Below are 13,794 nucleotides of genomic sequence, written 5' to 3'. Positions count from 1 at the left end.
AAATGTTACATATTTGTTTACTACAATGTCCGTGCTGCTTGTAGAAGTTGAAAAAACAGTTTTACTTCGAAATATACTAATTTTATAAGAAATTTTGACGTAAATAGGAGGCAGTAGAGCTCCGATAAGCCAGCGCTAAATCTTCAATATGAAGAATGTTGCTGCTCTCTGATTGGCCAAACGAAACACAGTAGTGACCTCTATCGGCACACAGGTGAACCTACAAATATCTTCCTAAGTGGACCTACGTGAATTGCACCTAAGCATCTTCTTAGGGCATACTTAGGAACCTTCGTAGCAAACCTACTTACGAAGAAATACATAGAGCTTCGTGAATCTAGGTCCAGGGATGCATAGAGCAGCTGCAGAAGTCCAAATCCTTGGCACTCCTTATCCACTAGGTTGTGAAGCTTCTAGGGGCCTCAGAGGGAGGTCATCAGAGTAGCTCGAATGATTCTCACACCAAATAGTATTTATATTTGATGTGTGTGGCCAAGAACGCAGTTCAAATCTAAGTAATCCAGGCAACATAAAAGGATCACGTTAATAACAGAAATAATGGCAAAGTCAATATTTGGGCATAAGGGGTCTGAAGGTGTGAACGTAAAGACACTTGTATTTAACAATTAGTTTATTCATAAAACTTAATGCTAACGGGTCATGGCAAGAACAATCTGACGTTACATTAATGTCTGATGTGGTGCTTGACAAGGCTAAGCTAGCCGGAACACTGCATCCGGTTCGGACCGCTTGCGGTATCACTGACCCTGTCTAATCTTAACAATAGTGGGCAACCACTCCAGACACAATGGCAGCTTGACGAGACTGTGGCAAGTAGCAATGACATACAATGAAAGACAACGGTCCAAGTTGGTGCCAGATGTGAATCTGGGATCAGTGAGGGGGTGATTATAGTTGCAACAATACATGGCCCCACGTTGGTGCCAGACGTGAGATCTGTGACCAGCGTGGGGTGATTGATAACTGAATAACAACAACTGACAGACTAGTCACTAAGACGAGTCTTCCGTGCAACACTCAATTGATTTCATTACTTTACTCAGTAAATATAATTACGTTACTTTATCAACAAGACATGCAATCAAAACAAATGTCAATGAAATCAACAATGGCTTACGGGTAATTAGCAATCCCCAAGTAATCGTACTAGGATCTGTCAAGGCTTGACAGCTCACTTAATTCACGAAGAATTTACGTTATAGCTTGGTGTCATTGAGACTGCTTAACCAACTTCGATCAGTCGATACGATTACTAATCACCGCGTATTAAATTAATCGATAATCAATCACGTTAAATTAATACAATGACATCTCAAGAACAAAACAATTAACACACTGATATTCCAAGAATAATTGACCGCAAGTACACTGACGTCGCAAGATTAAATGAACAAAGTATACTGATGTCTCGAGATACTGAACACGAGTTACACTGACGTCTCGCGATCAACTGGACACTGAGTATACTGACGCCTCAAGTTAATGAACACAAAGTTAACTGACTTCTCAAGATACTGAACACACGTTACACAGACGTCTTGAGATCAGCTGAACGCAAGTACACTGATGACACGGAGTTACCACAACACAGTAATAATATTGTACACACCAATACGGGTCACTGAGATCAACAATAATACACTAAGCCAAAGTACACCAGGTCACAGAGACCACATAAAATAGTAATAACCGATACAACACACTGACACACTCTTGTGTCAATAAATCAATAATAAACACAATGTAAAATAATCTTACTTGTAACTACAGCATGTCTCCTGGAAATACAGACAGAACGGCATGGAAATGAGTTAACACAGGGATGGTATATGATGAAACCACACTTAACACAAGTAAATACAGTAAAATACACACGTCACACAGACAACTAAATGTGTAAAACTGAATGTGTAAGATGACAATCACACTTAAGATCTGGCTACAGTATTCACACAGAAAACTGTAGCAGGTCTTTACCTATCGTGCTTACTCAGGGAATCAAACTCGGTCCCGTAGGGGAACTAGTGAGAACAAACACTGGACGGCTGAAATAAATTCAACACAAGGAATTTGCACAAACAACAGAAGATACAGAGAAACAGTATTTGAGTACTCATGTTAATTTATACCGGTATGACATCCACTCATAAACAATCACACTCACTACCCCAACTAGTGACAAAGAGAACACTTAAACAAATATCTAATGAAAATCTCACCGACCTAACAAATTCACAAAGACCTGAAAGTTGTAGCATTAAATATTATGATAGATATCGTGAGGAGATATTCACATATGGGACTAATAGAACAAGAACCCGGCAATGTGATGTTATAGTGGCCAGAATACGCCTGGGATATAGACTTAGCTGGCAGCTTTCTCAAAACCCAAATGTCGAGTACACAATGTGTCAACTTTGTGAAAGAGAAAACATGCACTCTCTTGAACATTATATTGTAGAATGTCCCATACTGACTGACTTTCGCCCTCCTGGGCTAAGGTATGCTGAACTCTGTAATTACTATATGAGTACTGGAACACTTGATGATATATTGGACTTGTATCCAAGATTGACCATGTAATATATCAATTATACAATGTATATACAGTATATGATGTAACTATATAACCTGAACTTGTAAAAGCACCTTCATCACCTTCAGTGATTAAGCGCTTAATTGCACACTAGTTTCTTTATCAGCTATCTCACCCTGTCAGAGTAAATGAGACAAATGTATGTGAATGCATGTATGTGTATATATGTATGTATATGTATGGGTATAAAGTATATATGGAAGCTGATCAGAATTACATTTCACCTTTGTGAATGTACATTAATGACACTATGTAAAAGACACATCAAACACTTTATGTAGGGCATACGTAAATCTGTGTATCTATGTATTTACGTATGTAGGTTAGCTTAGCATTTTAAAAGCACCGAATCACCTTCTGTGGTTGAGTGTTCAATAAACACTTGAACTACCTTTTAACACTTCTCTAACCCTGTCCATGGAGGACAGAAGAAAATGTATATATGCTGGTTAGCATTATAAATGTGTGGCCACGTCTGTGGTAGAAAAAAAAAAAAAACTACCCAACTGTTGATTGAAACACAAGCCAGGGATGACGGAGTGAGGTGGAGGCTGAGTGGGGAACACTGCGCTCAGAGGCAGCAAGCAAGGTAGAGACTGGACAGTGAGACGAGGCACGAGGTATGGCAGGCATGAGGCAAGGCCCCTACTCCTAGGCCCTGGGCGGCCGGTGAGATGGCCGCGCGCGCTTCACTAAGGTCGAGAATGGCTAAACAACTCTCCCACCAACAACTGGGAGAGTGCACGCTCCCTATAAACACTGGTTTTATGCACAAGCGTGATTATTGCTGAAGGTATGCACACTGGAATATATAAATATATATACAGTACATATATATGGGGGCACCACGAGGGACGCCGGAACACAATGGCGAGGACGGGAAATAAACTAACTCCACGCTTACAGTATCAAAGAAGTACACACGATACTTCACTCAAACACATAGAATCGCTTCCTGATTCTTATTTCTCACAGTTACTGAGCAATAAAATGACGGATTGATCTCAGTGAAGCCGATGTCGCACGATTGCTGGGGCACAGTCCTGTTGCATCTGCGGGTAGCACATGTGGTGGCTATGTCACTCTTGCGTATCTTCGTTATCTTACTTCTGACGGCGCCCACAATTGCTGGATTCTGTGGCAGCGATCACTGAGCGGCATAGAATCACTTCTGCTAGATAGACATTGATGGAGATGGGACAACAAGCACTGCTCTGGCCGGGAACAGCGGCATGCACGTCCGGTCAGTCCATCCAGCTAGTACAGAATACTGGCCTGAGGCGCGGGAATCTCACACCAGCAGCATTTTGGCGCGAGAATTCAGGCAGCGGCTCCTTTGGTACCAGGCACTCGACCAATCAGCGATTGGGAAGCCTAGAGCTAGTAATGCCGCTACCAATGAGAGCGGAGCCGGCAGGTGACGCCTGATGACGTCACGTCACCGACAAAGGGGAACCGTTAGGTACTTGAGATGGTCCCCCTTCCCTTCTTTCTCTCTTTCTCTCTGTTACCAGGGACCAAAGTTACAGAATTTGGAGGAAACCCGTAACTATTCACTAAGACTACCTACGGCAATGAGAGTTACTTCATTGGAATGCTGAAGGCATCCCCCTTTTGAAAGAGATATAATTTTGCCCCTCTATTTCCACTAACAAGGAAGATAGACTTTTGTGCACACCCTGTGCATAGCTCTGTAATTTTCTGAGGCAAAATGCTATTTTCTTCTACTACCTAATAGATGTAAGCTAGATGAGAAGTGGGCCAAAATCCAACTTCTCACAAAACTGATCAACCATTTCTAAAAAGTTCTCATTTACTCCTATTTCACACTTTTTTTCCTTTTCCACCACCATTGCTTTCTTTTTGTTGACACTGATTTATGTCTTGTTTCACATATATCAACAAAACTTTCAACTAATCAACATACTGTATATATATCTTACACATACACAATGAAATCACAATACTGTAATATGATATATCTTTGATAAGACCTTTGATAAGATCTTTGATAAGCAGGACAATAGGATCAAACCAGCATCATGTGTCACCCCAGATGCATGCCTTCCCAATGTTCCATGATTTGCTAAAGGGGACATAACCTGAAATCAAAGCTGCCGAAGAAATATAAGAAAATTCACTTTCGCAAGCAGAGTGGTAGACGGTTGGAACAAGTTAAGTGAGAAGGTGGTGGAGGCCAAAACTGTCAGTAGCTTCAAAGCGTTATGACAAAGAGTGCTGGACGGGACACCGCAAGTGTAGCTCTCATCTTCAGGTTATCTTCTTGAGGTTATCTCGAGATGATTTCAGGGCTTAACATCCCCGCGGCCCGGTCCTCAACCAGGCCTTTTTGTTACACACCCCCCCAGGAAGCAGCCTGTAGCAGCTGTCTAACTTCTAGGTATCTATTTACTGCTAGGTGAACAGGAGCATCAGGGCGAAAGAAACTCTGCCCATTTGTTTCCGCCTCTACCGGGGACCAAACCCAGAACCTCAGGACTACGAATTCCAAGCACTGTCCACTCAGCTGTCAGGGTCCCTGTCAGGGGCCCCTCATCCTGTAACTTCACTTAGGTAATTACCCGCTCTCACTAGGAATTTTAGAGACACCAAGCTAGTACTAAGTCCAATTTTTCATTGTAAAATGCATACACTCTGGTGTAGGTAAATAATGCTCTTCACCTAATACTTCCATCAAATACACAATGAAATCACAATAACATGATGCAAAAAATCTGTGATAAAATCTTTGGAGTAGTACAGTGAGATCAAACCAGCATTTTGAGTTGCCCTAGATGCTCGCCTTACCGATGAACCATGTTATGCTAAAAGTTATGCAACCTGGAGTTCACCCGAGCACCATGAATTTCAAGGCACCAACTCCGTGCATTTTTTCAGCCTGCAATATTGTACTCGCTACACCTAGTAGATTATTGCCTCCAACTCTTTGCACTCGCTAAGTGCCCCAGTATTAGTATATATAAGGACCATGTGTCTGATCTGGATCCAGCTTTAAGAAAAAGTTGAATTTATCTTGGGTTCATGTTTGCTTCTTGGTTGTAGTACCATGTTCTTACTCCAGCTTGACCAGCAGTCAATCCCTTATTTTCCCCTCTGGAAAAGTGGCATCTGTACTTTTGTTTGAGTAGCAGGTGGCCTTGCCCATCTTTATTGTGGTATTATCAGGAAATATTGTAGGCTTGCTTATTTGGGTCCTTTATGCCCTGGTTCTAACTCATGAGGTGACCTTTTGGCAGCTTCTTGTTCTGGTTACCCCATTATTACAACATCTTTTTGTGTCATATAGTGCTTCAAAGTGTATGCAGTACATGCCTAACAGATGTTAAGTTCTTTGCCTGCCATGAATTCTCCTAGCTCTAGTCTGAGCAGGCTCAGGTGGAGGGTTTGAGCGAGTTGTATCTCTGGTGCTATATTGGCAATGACTATGGTTCTGCCTAACATGTTTGCTAATATCCAACATGATGCAGCTGCTGGCTTTTCACCCCCACATCTTGCCTGCAAGCTCACAGATTTTGGCCCATTTCAGGTTTTTCTGCCTTTCTCTGATCTTTTTTGCAGAGGAATAGGTGCAGCGAGTGTTGGGTGACATTTGAGAATCTTTCCAGCCACTGAATCAGGTATTCTAACTGATGCTGGCTCTTCAATATTCCCAAGGAAGGAAAGTTCAGGGAACTACTACTCAGGTTCCTACATGAGGTAGAGGCTCTGGTGCTTCTTTTTGCCAAGTGACTGCAGCTGTTGTTACTCTGGTCCATTCTGGTTCATGTTGGTGAGTCTTACTGGCTTCGGTAAGATTGTACCAAGGTCATTTCTTTCAGCTGCTCTTCATGGTAGGCCCTAGTGATGGCATGAGGGAAGGGGGAGGGATATCTTCAGGTCTTTTGTCAAACTTGGGCCTGGAATTCCTGGGCATTGCAGTTGGTGTCTTGAGCTCTGGCCTGGACTTGGTCTCCTTATTCCCTAGAATTTGTAATAGTAATGGGCAGCCATCAAATTAACTCTTCTATATTCACATTCAGAAGATTCTTGAGTTGTGATTGCTACAGTGTCTTTGGGCTTATTCCCTGCTCCTTTTGTGACAGAAAAGGTCTTTCTTAAGAAGAAAAATTAACCTTGATTTGTCAGTGTGTAACCTAGAATAGGCTTTCTTCCACATGACTTCTCTAGCTGGTTCTTAGTATCAAGATGCTCAGTTTCTGAGACCGGTGGATGCTTTCACCTCTGTAGTGGACTTTTGCTTGTACAAAAATTGGTATACCTGAAAGCCAGATGCAATGAAAGGATGCACCACATGACTTGATAATGGTCCAGGACGGACCAAAATGTCGTCACGTCTCCATCTTCCGAGTTGTGGTTTGGTTATCATTTCTTCAGCCACGTTATTGTGACTCATCATCTGCAGTGAAAGGCTGCTGCTCCAATAGTATGATTAATATTTTTGGTTGCATTTGTAAAAAATGAAAGTCATCCAGTGGAGAGAATTTGTGCATTTATTAGACCAAAATTTGGTGATGAAAATCAAAACACAAAAAGTGATATTGGTATCAAAATCTGCATAAAAGCATGTTCTATCATATGCAATAAAAAAATATAATAATATTTGGTATAAAAAAGTAGCTTGCATTTAAATTTTTAAGTAACCAGTAAAGTTTATATTAATGGTCAATCTCTGGTGTATTTAGTTAATATAGCCTTTTGTTTTCAGCCTCAGGAAATTCGTCATCGTCTTCACACATACACAAAGTTCCTCTTTGTCCGTCATCCAATTGAAAGAGTACTTTCAGCATTCAGAAACAAATTTGAAAAAAATTATACATCATCCTCTTACTTTAAAAAGCGCTTCGGTGTGAAAATAATCAAGAAATATAGAAAAGGCATTGATCCATCTGAAGTTCCAGCCAATGGTCATGGAGTGAAGTTCTCAGAGTTTGTCTCATATTTGATAGACTCCAAAGCTGATCAATTCAATGAACATTGGGCACCTATGTCTTCTATATGCCATCCATGTTCAGTCAGGTAAGTTACAAATTAGATTTCTGTATTAATCCATATTGTATATTTTCTTAGGTCTTCTATTACAAGCAATCAGGCACTGCTGCTTGAGTGGTGATGAAACCACTGGTGATTTAGTGGAGTAATCTGTAACAGGGGTTTTGTAAAAGGTTGAATTTTCATTAAAATTGTATGTAAGCATTGTTTATGAAAATTTATTAAAATAACTAATAATCTCTTTAAATTTTAAGTGCAAAGACTTGAAGAGTGTAATTGCATAATGCTCATTTTGATGTGTTCAATGCCTATGCAGTACTATAGAACATATTGTATGATTTTTTCATGAGGTTAATTGATTTCATCTATATTTTAAACAGATATCAGTTCATAGGGAAGTATGAGACACTTGCTGAGGACTCAGAATACATCTTGAGGCAGGTTGGAGCACCACCGTCCCTTCACTTTCCTGATGTTATTCCCTCCAAGACAACAGCCCATGTCGAGCCCTATTTTGATACGCTATCAAAAACACAACAGATGGACCTTATTAAGATATATGAAGATGATTTCAGAGTATTTGATTATCATTTTAGAGATCTTATTTAGTAATTAGCATTGGAGTCCTCCTAACCCAGATCAGTAGAGACTGGATCTCTTCCCTTGCATCCAGCATTTCATTAAAACTAGATTTTTTATTTTTGTTACAATATTTGGCAAATTTAAGGTACTGTATTTTGATTAGCACAAATGACTGAATGCATATTTTTGTTTATTAAATAACAAAATAAAGAAAATGACAAAATAATTAAACTGATGCTTTGTTTGGGTACCTCCAATACAAATGCAGATCAGCAGGAATTGCTTTTAGCTGTGAAGACTTAACCAGAGGCAACATGTGACCATAACCATATCAAATCTTATTTAATTAGTGGTGATCCCAGTTGAGTTTGTTCTTGTCTCACAATCAGGAACTCTAGGTTTAAATCTTGGGTGGGACAGAAATGGTTAGGCACGTTTCATATCACCTAATGCGTCTGTTCACCTAGCAGTAAATAGGTACCTAGGAGTTAGTCAGCTTCTTGTGGGCTTGCATCCTTGGGGAGTCAGTAGTTCGACTCGAAGAGGCCTCGATATAAGTCTTAACATGTATATATACACAGGCTGCCTGTCTCCCAACAAAATGAATTAATTAAATTAATACATCCAGGATATCTACTCCATTGACATCTGGATTAGTAGAACTCCACTGAACTTCTTTAATTATATGATAATTTTAGTATCTTTACCCATATAAATTTTGACTAGTCTGGTAAAACCAGCTGCATGAAGACTAATGCTGTTATCAAGATTACCAACTGCAGATATTATTTTATCTAAACTACAAAGCTGATTGGTATGGAAAGTCAGTATAAATCATATGAATTTTCTTCCAGAAAATAATTATTATTACAAAAATGATAAAACCTGTGATGACATTTATTTTGAGATCTTAAATATAAATTATTTAAATTCTTAAGTTTTATAATCTTTCTTTCTGCATATTGTGTTGCATATAAAGTATCTTTGTTTAATGACAATTTTCCTGACTCGAGGTAATATTTGTTATCGAAATGTTATACTCTGAGTTTGAAAATTACTGTATTTATGATATAATGATAGCATTGAGAGAGAAAAGTATAAGCCATCACATCTTGTGAGTCATAGGGATGCCTTTGTCAGAATTCATACAAACAGAAAAATGTTGTAAGTGGAGTGCCTCAAGGCTCTGTCCTGGCCTCCAATACTTTATTGGAATTTATGGATTCAGAATGAGCAGGTAATTTTTTGCATCACCCCATTACAGTATTATAAAGTCCTGGATCTTTGTGTCTGGCACTTATCACTCGCTCTGCTCTCTTGCTGCTCTTTGATACTAACTGGGTGCATCAAAACATTGCACTTCTGAAAAGCTGTTTTTAAATTCTAGAATAATGCTTCCCTTCATCATGACTTGATTTTCACAGTTAATTCGGTTTAGTGAACTTGTTTGTCACAGGAGTATACTAGAGTATGGACTGTGCCAAAGGTTGCCTCGAGATCAAATTTTAATTTTTCTGTTAGATATTTACTTATCCCCTGGTAGGGAGGAAATTTTTTTTTTGTCTTATAAAAGTGTTCATTTGTGTACCCACGATGTCCCCAAAGAAGCTGCTTGCTAAAAATAGTGTTATCAAGAGGAAGAAAGACACAATTGCTGCAGATTTGAAGAAAGAAATCGCCTGACTCAGGGGGGTGGATTCCCCTTCCACACCATAACCCCTCTCCTCCTCCTCCCCACCTCCCCATCGTCTCCCTCAAACCAGCAACGACTGTTCATAAGGTAAAGTACATGTACAATTGAAAATAGTAAAACAAAACATTTATAATAATTACAAGTATTATATTTACATTATAAAATGTCGTATTGATGTTTTTGGGGGGTGGAACGGATTAATTTTATTTCCATTATTTTAAATGGGGAAATTAGTTTCGAAAGGCGAGCGTTTCACATGACGAGCTCGGTGCCAGAACGGATTAAATTCGTTAATCGAGGTGTAATGTATCGAAAAATGAAAGGAAAAGATTGAAGTAATGAGGGTTTGGGCTGAGGGAGGAAGAGAGGTAGGAGGGAGATGGGAGGAGTAAGGGAAAGAATCTGGGAGAAGCAAGGAGTGGTCAGGTGAAAGGGAAAGTTTGAAGCGAGGCAGAGGGAGAGGAGAGAGTGTAGAAAGTAGTGGTAGAAGGTAGATAGGTAGAAGTAGAAGGGTAGATAAGTAGAGGTAGATAGGGCTGCCACCATCCATCCTAAGTCATTACATACACGACAAGGAATGGAACTTGTCTGTATCACAAAATTACCCTAGTAGTTCATGTACCAACTCTAACTATGTACTCATATAAAATCATAAAATCAGTAAACTCAGAGGCTCTCTTGTCTCAATTCACAAAACTCTAGGGAACAAAATTAAAGACTATTCAAACAATAAATTCATCAATTATATTTAACATAAGTATCATAATTCAAGCAATCGAACTTAAAGTTCACTATGTCCAGATTAATAAACAACATGAGTCACCACACAAGACACTGAGGATACTACAGCTGACTGCCCCTGATAATTCCAGACTCCCAAAACATTAACTTCAAAGTAAATTTTATACCTAATAAACCCAAATCTTCTGTGAATCCTTTTAACTCTTCTTCACCCTCCTTACTATAGCAATAATAGGCACATTAGGGGAGGAGGAGAGGTGTTCGTGTTTTTTAAGGGGAGTCCCCTTCCAAATCTTTAAATTCGTCAATAAATCTTTCAGCCACTAGTTTGTCTGAGCTGGTAGCCTCCCCATGCCTCACAACACTATGAATACCACTTTTTTTTTAATTTTTCAAACCATACCCTGCTTGCCTTAAACTCTTTTATATCAGCATCACTCGTTCCAGGGGTTTTCTTTAAAAGGTCTTAATGCAATTGTCTTGCTTTCTCACAAATGATGGCCTCTGAAATGCTATCACCCGCTAACTCCTTGTTGTGTATCCAAATGAATAACTACTTTTCAACATCCTCAAGTGTTTGTGTTCTTTGTTTCGTGATTGTTGATACTCCTTTTGCCACTTTAGCACTCATAATGTCCTTTTTCTTAGCAAGTACAGTACATATTGTTGACATAGATTTGTGTGTACTGCCTAGCTAGTTCAACAACCCGTGTACCATTTTCATGTTCACGAATAATCTCTTGTTTTTCCTCTATGGTCATTCTCACATGTGTTTTCTTGGCTTGAACCTTACCACTGGCTTTCTTGGTACCCATGGCGAGAGATATATAATAACAAATTTTATGTTCAAATACCCAAAAATCTTATTTTTTTTTTAATTCTTTACAAAGAATTCAGACGCAATTGTCACTAGGCGGGAAACACTGGTAAACTGAGGCGCGATCGCCGTGCCACCACGAGCTAGGTCGGCCATACATGTATCAACAAGCTTCACTTCCTGAGGCAAAGCTCGTAACCTGATTCGGATTTTACAAAGAAATTGGGCTTGTAACCCGAAAAGTTCGTAAATAGGGGCATTTGTAAGTCGAGGTGTCACTGTATATAATTTGTATGAGCCTAATGTTTTTCTGGTACTAGATGATGATAATTAAATGTTTTAATGGTTTAATACATTTTAATGAACGTGTATGGAGTAATTATCACACATCTGTAATATGGCTGTGCTTTCCTCTGGAACTGTTTGCAATAATAAGCTCACTTGCAAATGTGAATTTACTCACGCAAGCAGGCTTAGGCAGAAGTGACGAATGAACCTATTGATTTATATATACACTAATAATGGAAATTTTCCTCACAGTATTCAGTAACTAACCAAAGACATTAACACTTTCGCGCTCTCCGCAAAGGTCACTCAGCCAACCGAATGTGCGCGCTGCGTTTTTATCGCTTAAGCGTAAAAACAAAAATGTGTATACTCTTTTTACTCTTCTGACCTTAGTTCTCATGCTACGTATTTCATTTTGGTACCAACGTGTTCGCAATAAAATTCTCTAGAAGAACATTAGTAAAATAAGTCACGAAACATATAGGGATACCAGCACCAAATAAATAACTACGTAGATGACTCGCCGTGAGCGCCCATCAGCAACAAAATGTTTTTACTCTTGGGATTGTAATCACCTCCACACTTGTTCTACAGCGTTAATTTTGGTATCAATGGACTCACAATGAAATTCCCAACACGGTGATATGAATATAAGCGTAGAATAATGATGCAGCCCGCCCGCAAGAGTGTGGGAAGTGGTGAAATTGTTACCCGGTATCGGTGACGGGACGACGCACGGCGCTTTGAAAGTTTATACTTATTTCACTCTCATGACATTAATTTTCTATGTACGTCATTCATTTTTATGTCAATGTGTTCGCAATAGAATGTTCTATGTGCCCATAGGTAAAAAATATCAACAAAGCGTAAGTTAGAATAGCGACAAATATAAAACAACGCTGGAACATATCAGTGAGCGTCAAACACACACAAAATATTTTTACTTTTGTTATGTTTGTCAAGATTATACTTGTTGCACACAGTTATTTTTGGTTGTATATTGATCGGAATAAAATTCCCTAAACAGACATATGCATATAATACATGATATGGGGGAAGAATTACCAGTATAAACGGCTAAAGTCACCCACCTGCAACCCGTTTGGGACAAAATACCATTTGATCGAAGTTATCCACACCTTTCATGAACTTATTGTACCATGCAGCCTAGTGGTGAGAAAGAGAGCCTCATAGCGCGCAGTTTGAAACAAACCCAAAGTAAATCGGATAAAAATTGAATTTTATACAAATATTTTAAAAGTTGACATAACTTTATGTCCACTATGCGTTTACGTTAGACGAAACCGAACGCGCCGGCGCGTCCAGATAGCGCGAAAGTGTTAATAAGATATAATTAAATCCAAATACTGTACCTCAGTTTGTGATTATTAAATTGTAATATATAATTCAGCATTTTCTCCAATTATGACAATCATTATCTTATAATAAAATACCCATGGATAATGGTATTTACTAAAGGTTATTAATATATATGATGCAATATAGGCAAGATTATCTTTATTATTCAATTATGAAAATAATAATATGGAAGAGTTTGAGAACAGCAAAACACAGAAAAAGATTAAAAAAAACAATGATTTACTGACAATATTCTTAACAATAAATAGGTTATAGAGCAACAATTTAATGTGTTGTAGAATGTTTTTTGTAAAACCTTATGATCACAGGATGCTATACTATATTTTCAACATCAGCTTTTGGCAAAGCTTTTAAAAATACAGTATTAGAATTCTACTCTTTATTGTACAGTATTACCATATAACTACTACAGTAATATGAACAAAGACAATAGGAATGTGCCTATTATTGCTATAGTAAGGAGGGTGAAGAAGAGTTAAAAGGATTCACAGCAAATCCTGCAAACTACAGGTATAAAGGCTTTAGGCTTGAAAAACTGAAGAATGCTCACAAATAATGACATGACAGCATTATGGAACTATTAAGAGCTGAAAAATACTAGTTGGGAAAATTCGAGTGAAGTGAAGTAGGTGTCTTTTTCTTCACCAAAGAACATTGTTACTGACG

At 38.8% G+C, this 13,794-nt stretch overlaps 1 protein-coding gene across 4 annotated transcripts in view; it reads left to right on the top strand.

Moving 5' to 3' along the window:
- The window catches only part of LOC123764005 (carbohydrate sulfotransferase 11), a 45,016-nt gene extending 36,572 nt beyond the window's left edge, over positions 1–8,444 (top strand). For all 4 annotated transcript variants that reach the window (XM_045751439.2, XM_069330148.1, XM_069330146.1 and 1 more), the window contains exons 5-6: positions 7,344–7,654; positions 8,008–8,444. In XM_045751439.2, the coding sequence (XP_045607395.1) occupies positions 7,344–7,654; positions 8,008–8,236 (540 nt within the window). In that variant the 3' untranslated portion in view covers positions 8,237–8,444. The remainder of the gene's footprint in view (positions 1–7,343; positions 7,655–8,007) is intronic.
- Positions 8,445–13,794: the final 5,350 nt, after the last annotated feature.

This window comes from Procambarus clarkii, chromosome 23 (assembly GCF_040958095.1).
Source record: "Procambarus clarkii isolate CNS0578487 chromosome 23, FALCON_Pclarkii_2.0, whole genome shotgun sequence".
NCBI lineage: Eukaryota > Metazoa > Arthropoda > Malacostraca > Decapoda > Cambaridae > Procambarus > Procambarus clarkii.
This window is presented reverse-complemented; position numbering and strand designations above follow the sequence as displayed.